General features: G+C 38.0%; 1 protein-coding gene across 1 annotated transcript; it reads right to left on the bottom strand.

Annotated features, from left to right (window-relative positions):
- Positions 1-329: 329 nt before the first annotated feature.
- psme3ip1 (proteasome activator subunit 3 interacting protein 1) lies at positions 330-9968 on the bottom strand. Its single transcript, XM_084125098.1, has 8 exons — positions 9882-9968; positions 8941-9006; positions 8737-8859; positions 7373-7471; positions 6750-6873; positions 3707-3844; positions 2309-2382; positions 330-1172 (listed from the first exon to the last, which is right to left on the bottom strand). Exons 3-8 carry the CDS (start codon positions 8849-8851, stop codon positions 970-972), a joined length of 753 nt encoding a protein of 250 aa, XP_083981224.1. The 5' UTR covers positions 8852-8859; positions 8941-9006; positions 9882-9968; the 3' UTR covers positions 330-969.
- Between the last annotated feature and the right edge of the window lie 371 nt (positions 9969-10339).

Genomic DNA, 10339 nt, shown 5'->3' with positions numbered 1-10339 from the left:
ACGTTAATATTAATTAAAAAAGGTTAATTTTACTTAAGTAAATAATTGAAACACTGAAATGCTTCCGGGGGCGAATTAACCTTCCCCCTCAAAAAACCTCCTAAAAAGCCTCTCACAGCATTTCAAGCAGGAGTAATTCTCCCAAATTAACTACAAATGCATTAAAGTCTGGCTCAATTCTCGTATGGAAATTTTTCACAATCCATTAATTTTTCCTCACTGAATATTCAGTTTCACTCAGAAACTCACATTATTACAGAACTAAAATGGGTCGCGAATGCGGTTTTATGTTGATAAGAAAAAAAGAGAGAAAAAAGCCCAAAAACGTGAGAAACACATTTATTTTCCATTCTGTCATCACTGGTTATTTCCAAGTGAACAGTCAAACACAGATTCACGTCCTTATAGGGCACAGTTCTTGAAAATTCCAGCATTCTTAGCATTGCAGCATTTTGTCTTAAAAAAAAAGAAAAGAAACATCAAACAAATGTAAAATTCAACTAGGACTTTAAAACATCTTCAAACAAGCCCGTAATATGTCTGCTTTGTCCTGTGATGGTCAGAGATTTGGACTAAATGTTTCATGTCTTCTTGATCCACAGCTGTCAGTGTCCCCTTGTCCACTAGAGCTCTGCAGAAACCGCAAGGGTGGGTAGATGGGAAGGTGCGTCACCAGGTTAAGCTGCCAGGGGTTTAAACTGTATAGAACGTAATATGAGGAGGATGGGGGAAGTGTCATGTTTTGAAAGCACAAGACATCAACAACCACAATAGAAGTTAACATTACAGCCTTTAATAAACATCAAGCAAGTGTACTAAACAGCCTTATCCAACACTGAAATAACGGATACCTAGAGCTAAATCGTTTTAGACGATCTAGCTAAATCGCGCCGCTGAGAAGGCAAAGGGGCGGCACCCAAGCCTAGGGCAGCACAGGTGATAGTGAGTGAGTGTGTTCTGTCAGTGTGTCTATCTGAAGAGCCTGTGGCGTTTTATGGAGCCAATCTCAATCTCGCTACCTTCGCTGTCGCTGCTGGACTCGGAATCACTGCTGCCGGAGTAAGCGCCGAGCCCTGGCAGGATGCCCACGCATACAGCGGCGGAGGGCAGGTGGAGAACGCCCGAGCGGATCACGTCCAAGCCGGGGGATTTGGGCTCGACCGCCTCCTGCTCTGAGAACACAAAACAATACACGCACATAGAGCGCACGCATTCTCTGATGCATTTGACATCTGACGTGGCAGGTTAATACGGGAAGGTGAATCAATATGATGTTTCTCCTGATTTCTAGCAGTAAATATTACAAAACGCTTACATTTACATTATTTAAAAAAATATATTCCAGGTAAAATACAAGCGCTGTCGAATGCCACAGAATTTTTTGTCAGTTGAATTTTTTTTTTGACAAATGCACTTACAATGAATGTCTATTGTGACATATTATTACATTTAAAAATTTTAGTTTAATATATTTTAAATATATTCATGTGATGGTAAAGCTGAATTTTCAGCATCATTATTCCAGTTTACATGAACACATGATCCTTCAGAAATCATTTTAATATGCTGATTTGGATGCTCAAGAAACATTTCTGTAACACTTTAGTTTAGGGTCCGATTCTCACTATTAACTAGTCGCTTATTAGCCTGCATATTACCAGGATATTGGCTGTTTATTAGTACTTATAAAGCACATATTAATGCCTTATTTTGCATGACCATATTCTAAATCCCTTAATCCTAACCAATACCTAAACTATACTACCTTACTAACTATTAATAACTAGTAATGAGTTTATTGAGGCAAAAGTCATAGTTAATAGTTAGTTAATAGTTAGAATTGGACCCTAAACTAAAGTGTGAACAACATTTCTTATTATTATCAAAGTTGAAAACAGTTTTGCTGCTAAATATTTTTGTGAAAACTAAGATAATTTTTTTTTTCTAGGATTCTTTAATAAATTGAACAATGTAAAAGTCTTTACTGTTGCTTTTGATCAATTTAATGCATCATTGCTGAAAAATAAAAGTGTGATTTCCTAAAAACTGACCCAAAACTAGTGTTCTAGTGTACATGGTGTTGTTTTTTTAACTAAATGAGTCATCCAAATTATTTTCTGCCATAAAAGAGAGCACTGTCTTTTTAAGTTTAAGGTATTAAACTTCTAAAAAATATATCCACTATAATGATTTGGTGCATTTTTAGCAATTAAAACAGTGTGCCACATTATTACAGATCCAATAATGATCTGAAAATCACTTTACATAATTACATTAAGTGAAGGCAGCATTACACTACAAAGCTCACCTGTCTGACTGCCATTGCCGGCTACCGTCTCCTCTACTTTCTGCTTTTTACTCCCTTCTGAGGACTGAGATGAGCTGTACAAAGACAAAAATGAATTACAAATCATTATACATAAAGAATATGCAGTCTCAGATTTCTACATGTTTAAAATACATTAACGCTCTATTTCACAGACAAAGCTTAAGCCTATAGTCCTAGACTAAAATGCATGTTTGAGCTGTTTAAACTGAAAGCAACTTACACTGACTTGTATTAAAATTTGTCAATGCCATTGTTTTGTCTCAAGATGCACACCAGTAATGTTTTTTTTCTACGGTAGTTTTATAAAAGCTACTTAAATGTTCTAATTTAAAGCTCCAGTCCGTAACTTTTTTGGGTTAAAAATTATCCAAAATAAATTTGAGCAAGTACATAACCAGCAAGTGTTCAAAACTCTCTGCTTGCCTTAGCTCGATTCAAAACGGTAAGCTTGTAATAATGTTTTTAATTCCAGTGGTACTGGTGGATTTCCGCGGGAAATTCGAGCACGTCTTTACGTCACATCTGTACACATAAAGAAGGAGTCTCGGCTAGGAGGCTATGAGTGTGAGGGTGCTGGAGGTGGAGATTTATAGCCTTTTCTCACAGCACTTGATATAATTAAACTTAGCAATTTGATGGCAGATCCAGAAAGGTTCAAACGACAATCACCAGTGACAACTGGAGATTCACCTGTTGTAAAATGCAAAAAAAGAGACTGCAACCGGGCCCATGCGAAAACAAGGATAAATATGCATCTAATTACAGATACGTGTGTTTGTATTTCAAAGAGTACCAGTTCTAAGGAACATTAATTTGTTGGTATGACAATTAGAAATTAGACTGCACAGAAATGGAAACTGAACTACAGGTAGCCCTAATACACATTAAATGTAGTCACGCAATGCTGATGTTGTAAACATTAACAATTTGAGAACAAAGTCTAATTTGCACGGTTTGACGTGATATGATAAGCGATCGTTAGATTTAATCAGCGCGATTTACTGCAATGCTTTTTTTCCCCTTAGTTCGTCAGAACAAAAGTGGATGTTATTTACTTGTTCATATGACATTTCCCGGTGAAAATTTTTATGTTGGTCATCTGTGATTGCGAATGACAGTATCCACACCGGCGCGGTGACTGACAGCCGCACATTCTCCTCAAAACATTGGATTCACCCGCGCTGTGCCGTGCCGAGGCACAACCCACGTAAAGTTGATAATTCCGCGAATAACTGCAATTGCAGATTTCGAACAGAGATGGCGACAAAGAGGAAAAACTACGGACTGCAGCTTTAACTGAGGCCTAGTCCTGGCTTAATCTAAGCCCTGTCAGTGAAACCAGGCCTAAATATAATAACTGAATAGATGTTGAGGTACCTGCGTCGTTTCACTGCCCCAGCCAGCAGGTGGGCCTGAGACAGGTGACTAGTTCTGTGGGTCTCTGAGGGTTTGGGTCCTGCCTTTTTCTCTGGCTCCTTCTTCTGGCTATCGGTGGCTGCCAGCTTCTGCAGAGCGCTGTGAGGTTCACTAGTTAAGGAAAAATCACTGACATGCACATGGTGTAATTAAACTGTGAGAAAACTTCACAGCAACATGACAGCCATACTTTCCGACCCTGCTATTGTGGTAAGCCGCTAGACAAATGCAGTTTTTCATTTTATACTGAAACGTTCTCATAAACCTAAATGAACTTCTTGGAGAGCTCCACTTTAACAGCACACAAACAGAACTAAACCCACAGACAGATGAGGAAGTTAGGATAAAGAGGGCAACCGCTCAAAAAAGCCACCACAGAAGCCACCACGTCAATCAAACCTACTTCCTTTTTTCGCTAAGTGCATACAGATGGCCTAAAAAGTTGACACACTTACAGGTAAGATAATTTGGTGCCTCCACAGGAGGCAAATTCAGTAGAATTAGGGCACATTACTGTATTATTCTACAGATCATGGTTCTCAGCAGTGCTTTTAGATGCAGTTATCAAGCCCCGAGAAAGGTTTCAGTTGCCACGACAACGCATCCTCCAACCTTCTATCTACAGGCATACCTGATTGGCAGAAGAGAAAAGCTGATCGTATTAGATGTTACATGATGAGAAATCAATTGTATGATATATGATTTGGATGATTTCGATAGATTAACACAACAAAATTGTGCTAATGTGGAACAATCTGCTGTAATTCATAATTCATTGTTACACACCAAACACACACACACACACACACAACATGATTCAGCCCTGCATAGGATTCATTTAAAATGATTCAAACCATTTTCTATCTGTTCATTCAAAGAAACAGCTCAAAAGAGTCGTTTGTTCGGGAGTCATTGTACGTACGTACACTCAAAAAAATGTTTTGAGCCTTTTTTAAAGATTTAAGCTTTTCAATTAATAGTAAATTTCCATCTAATTGAATTGAATAATCATTACATATTATGATTTATGAATTTTAAATTAGTAAAAAAAAAAAAAGATCTTAATAAAACATTTAGTATAAATCTTAATGGAACAAGGGAACGGACCATTTAGTTTATGTGATTTTTAATTATAAATCAAATAAAAAAAATTAAAATGTGTTTAAATTTAAGTTATACAAAATGTTTTTGGAACCTGTATACCTCGAGTGAGCAAGCTTTGGGTTAACCAACCGTGAGTTCAGGGTATATGTGACGGTAAGTTAACCTTCATTTCTGCAACACCCTGCTGGTAAAATGTTTTCTTTCTGTGGCGTTGAAGAGATAAAGCAGCGTGCTGCGGTTTCCACTGCTGGATGCGGGAAACTGAAAAAATGGACTTGACCTTTGACCTTAGGACTTGTTCAAACTTCAAACTAAAGACTATGAAAAGATGCAGTAAGTGATTTCTGAGAAACACTGGATATTTGAAGTCGAGACCCAAACAAACACACCCTACCGTATACAGTACACCATGCTCGAGTTCGTTAAAGTCGGGTGGATTCTGATTGGCTGTCATTGTTTTTACCATTCATCAGTTGGAAAAATCGTTCTGAAATTGGTTCCAACTATGGTTCTTCCTTGACCTTAAGAGTGGACTTCCCTATTCTCATAGATAGATTCAAACGATTATTAAAACTTTATAGTTATTGTCCTGTGTGAATGGCAATTTAGAACGATTTTTTTATGGAATATTGCAGTATTTGTTGAAGAAGTCTGCTGCAGAGCTCGCTTCAGTGCGGGCTCGGCAAAAGTGCACATAGGGGGCGCATAACGGCCGCAAAGGGGATGCTCGCGAACACCCTTCTGAAACCTAAAATGACAAATGGGACACCGCCGCGACCCTAAAGTCTCATAGATTTAACGGACAAGCGCACACGGCAGCCATTGTTAAGACCACAAGACTGTCACTCACATGAAATCGCAGCATAGTTAACCACAAAGATGTAATCAATTCAAAATCAAGTCCCACCCTACATTTTTTCTTGTTTGAGAAGATCTTGAATATGTGTCACAATAGGAAAGAAAAGACAAACGCAACTTCCATTTCGTGTCGACTTTAAAGATCTCGAGAATTTAAAATGACAGATTTTATAACTGCAGCGCACGCTCATAATAAACAGACAGCTATCGTGTGTTTGTGTGGACGCTAATATAGTTTTCATTCTTAGTGTGAACAGGTCTTTACAACCAACTTTGTGTCAACTTTGCTTTAAAAAGTGGGTGGGACAGGAGTGTATATTTCAGAATATCAGAAATCACTGATAACAGCTGCAACGAGCACTCAGTATGCACCAGATCGCATCTTATTTTACACAAATGAAAGAATTTCTAATCAACTGGAGATGTTTCATTTGTATTAATTACATCCGTGCCGCGAGATGTTTCAAAAAGTGGTGGGAACAATATCGGTGCTGGAAAAAAGTGGTGAAAATTACGCCTGTTTATGGCGTATTTCGCTACTTTTTCAGCATTTGGTCTATTTTTAGACGCTTTGTCAAGTTAAAGAAGTTAATTTCAGACCTCTTCTCGAAATTATAAATTAGCGACCATTCCGTATGAAGTATTTCTATTTCTTTATCAAGTAAAAGTTCTTTATGTGAAAGGTTTTGCATGACAAGGTATCAGAGTCCAAAAACGTCCATCTGTAAAACAAAGTTAACTGCTTGAAACTGAACACACGGAGACTGTCTGTTTTCCAAACCTCTAATCCATTTGCCAAGCCAGCATGGATTTCTGTCAGTGCGTCAGGTTCCTCTTGGGGCTGTCTCGTTTGAGAACATACACACTAACAAGGTACAAGAACTCTTTTTTTACTTTTCACCAGCCAGCCATCATTGCGCTTGACAGCTGAAGCTTCTAACATCAGCTTAACGAAGGTGAACATAGAGACAGACTCAGGCAGAAAGCAAAACTCCCTGTCAATTTCTTTCAAGAGCGCACGTGCTTTAAGGTGCAAAAGGATATCCTGTATTCTTTTATCTCTTTAGCTTCCTCGTCCCGTCTGTGTTTCTCTATTAGAGACTGCTTCCGAGAGACTTCGTCGAGAAAGCTGGACTCATCTTCATCCAGGCCTTTAACCATGTTCTCTGTGGAGAAACACAACAATAGAATTAAAAAGACTCCATGAACGGTTCATTTTGAGGAACCGAGCGTCATGAAAATGATATTTTTTCTCAATCATGAACAGTTCTATTGTCTGTGAATATGACCACCATGCTAGCAGATCAAGAACACCCTTGGAATCAACGGCAATAGGAGCAGCAATGGTCGCTAGGGAGACCGAGAGTGGGTTTGTCACCAGGGATACGGAGATGAAGCCGAGATGCTAAGATCATGCCAGTCTCCCATCAGCACCCGCAAGAACAGACCTGCTCTTGATCTCCATCACTCCCATCTGTTCACACTCACAGACACCCACCGACATGCGCATGGGTATGCAAGCACACGCATGTTTTTGCACAAACGGTGACAGATAAACCCCAAAATGAGGTCAAATACAGATGGGAGAGGCAAGCCACCTGAGACCGTGCGACGCGTGTTTTTGATAGATGATGTGTATGGGAGGAAAGCAGCATGAGCACTTACTGAATTTGAACTGCTCCTCATATTCTTCCTGTTTCTTGTCTTTCTGCTCTTGTAGCCTTTCGAAGAGAGATCGAGGGTCGTACGCCTCCTCAGGGGCCTCTGTGGTGCAGTGAGAATGAACAGTCAAAACTTGCAAATGCATCTGGGAGAATTAATGCTTATCATTAAAGGAGTTGTTCACTTTCAATTAGAAATTTCCTGAATTAAAGGGATAATTCGCCCAAAAATGAAAATTCTGTCATCATTGACTCACCCTCAAGTTGATTCAAACCTGTATGAATTTCTTTTTTTCTGCTGAACACAAAAGAAGATATTTTGAAAAATGTCGGTAACCAAACAGTTGATGGACCCCACTGACTTCCATAGTAGGAAAAAAAAATTCAATGGGTTACCGTTTGGTTACTGACATTTTTCAAAATATCATCTTTTGTGTTCAGCAGAAAAAAGAAATTCATACAGGTTTGAAACAACTTGAGGGTGAGTCAATGATGACAGAATTTTCATTTTTGGGCGAACTATCCCTTTAAGGTTTTTGAGGAAAACATTCCAGGATTTTTCTCCATATAATGGACTTCAATGGCAACCAATGGTTTGAAGGTCCAAATGTCAGTCTCAGTGCAGCTTCAAAGGCTCGACACGATCCCAGTCGAGAAATAAGGGTCTTATCTAGCAATCGATTGGTCATTTTCTAAAAAAATTTAAAATGATATACTTTTTAACCACAAATGCCCGTCTTGTACCATCTCTGAGATGCACCACGCATTACGCCATCACGTTGGAAAGGTCACGCGTGACGTAGTCGGAAGTACCGACCCAGTGTTTACAAGTTTGGAGTATGAGGACCGTTCAAAGTTATTGTATGTTGAATGACACATATTTATATGTATTTGTATCAGTTTATTGTTTAAAATGGTCCTTACGTGTGCATATCCTGGATGTTTAACTATGTCACGCGTGACCTTTCCAACGTAATGCGTGGTTTATCTCAGAGATAGTACAAGGCGGGCATTTGTGGTTAAAAAGTACCTTTTTTTTCTTCTTTTTTTTAGAAAATGACCAATCGTTTTGCTAGATAAGACCATTATTTCCCGGCTGGGATCGTGTCGAGCCTTTGAAGCTGCATTGAGACTTACATTTGAACCTTCAAACCGTTGGTTGCCATTGAAGTCCATTATATGGAGATAAATCCTGGAATATTTTTCCCAAAAACCTTAATTTCTTTTTGACTGAAGAAAGAAAGACATGGACATCTTGGATGACATGGGGGTCAGGAAATTATCAGGAAATTTTTATTTGAAAGTGAACAACTCCTTGAAGCCTCTTGTTAATTTGTCTGATTGGTGCTGATGAAATGAACGTCTCACCCTCCGGGTCATCTGGCTTGCGGACCTTGTCCCATTCTTCCTGTCTTTTTTTCCTTAGCTCGTCTAGTTCAGACTCTGACACAAACTTTCGGCTGAGGTCCACACCATCTGCCATGGCAGAACCTACACAACACATGCAGACTTTGGAGTTATTTATGTACTGATCACCACATTTATCAATATATTTAATCCATCAAAACTCACCAAAATGCTGTTTATTTAATCACGATAAAATCTGTAGGTAGTTCATGAAGTCATCAGCAGGAGATTCTGTTCAGAGATTCAGAGACAGAGGATAAAAAATCGTGATAATAATAATAAAAAAATCATTGCACACATCATAAATTTATGCATAACTAATGCATTTAAATCTTAATTTGAAATGTGAAGCACAATGTAATTTATGGTCCGGGTCTATTAAGTGGATTTTGGTCTGAGCAATGATGACAGATTCTGCACGAAAAGGTAAACACTGCCCCCTAGTGCTGGATTTGAACACTGAAAGTATTAAATTCCAGATCCAGACGTACCTATTTCTTTGATTGTGTGCTATTAAAATTTTTAAAGTGCCAGTATGATAGCCAGTATTATGCATATACACCATAGAAATGGTGCTAGGAACACACAGAGAACAGAAAAAAATATTACTCTATTATTAATCTTAAATATTAATCTAACTCAAACCATGGTTTATCAACACTTCCACTGTCAGCGTGGAATGTGCATGATTAAAAAAATAAAAAATAAATAAAAAAATACCATCACGTATCAAGTAGTATTGTAATAACAATAAACATCAAAACAAAATAAAAACGACACATATAATGCAATTTGGGTTAGAAAGGTCAGTGACTTCGTACGCTTAGTTTATTTTGAATACATGCAAGGAACACTGCAATATTATTTTAATGAGACACCACCGCAGCTTCAGGGCCTAATATTGATCTGAAGTCGAGCGTGCAAGGTTTTGATCGCACTCACTACTGGATCAGCAAGCAGTGATAGTTATACAGCTATTCGTTTAACACACATTATATAACGCTAAAGTCGGTTTGTTTTATACGGCAGACAAATAATGACCGAAATCAAAGAAGAGACAAGGAATAAATAATTATTTTAAGAAGGAAACGGTATCAGATATTTACCTAGTCCGGTTTTGTGTCCTGGTTAAAGCATCCCCTCAGCAACAACTGCCAAGGGCACATAGTTCCTACGCAGGAACAACATTAACTAATGGGAAATGTAGTTTTCATGGGAACGTTTTGCTTTCGAGAATCAATTGTCATATTATTATTATTATTATTTATTATTATTTGTGTTTACTTAATTTTAAATAGTTAAAAAAGTACAATTAATTTCCTTTTACTGTGAAGGTTTTTAATAAAGGGGAAAATAACTGAATGCTTTAAAGGTTATACATATGTTTAAACCTGTCAATTTTATGAAATTGTCAATGTTTTTCCAGTTGTCTTCGAATTTTGTTTTGCCTGTCCAATTAATTAATACAGTATAGAAAAGCAAAGGTGTTAGTATTGTAGATGCCAGTGAACATGTCTTTAAGATGTCTGTTTGCTTGCAGATTTTTGTTTCTTTGTGTTGAACC

The sequence above is a fragment of the Abramis brama genome, assembly GCF_963993115.1.
Source record: "Abramis brama genome assembly, chromosome: 9".
In the NCBI taxonomy this organism is placed as follows: domain Eukaryota; kingdom Metazoa; phylum Chordata; class Actinopteri; order Cypriniformes; family Leuciscidae; genus Abramis; species Abramis brama.
This window is presented reverse-complemented; position numbering and strand designations above follow the sequence as displayed.

What these genes read in the sequence shown, in the direction of transcription:
- psme3ip1 (XM_084125098.1), bottom strand. Translation starts at nt 8,851, where the DNA reads ATGGCAGATGGTGTGGACCTCAGCCGAAAGTTTGTGTCAGAGTCTGAA. An exon ending in GGGGCAGTGAAACGACGCAG is followed by an intron (nt 2,383 to 3,706) that starts GTACCTCAACAT and finishes GTCTTTGTACAG; the next exon opens with CTCATCTCAGTCCTCAGAAG. An exon ending in CGGCAATGGCAGTCAGACAG is followed by an intron (nt 1,173 to 2,308) that starts GTGAGCTTTGTA and finishes TTGTGTTCTCAG; the next exon opens with AGCAGGAGGCGGTCGAGCCC.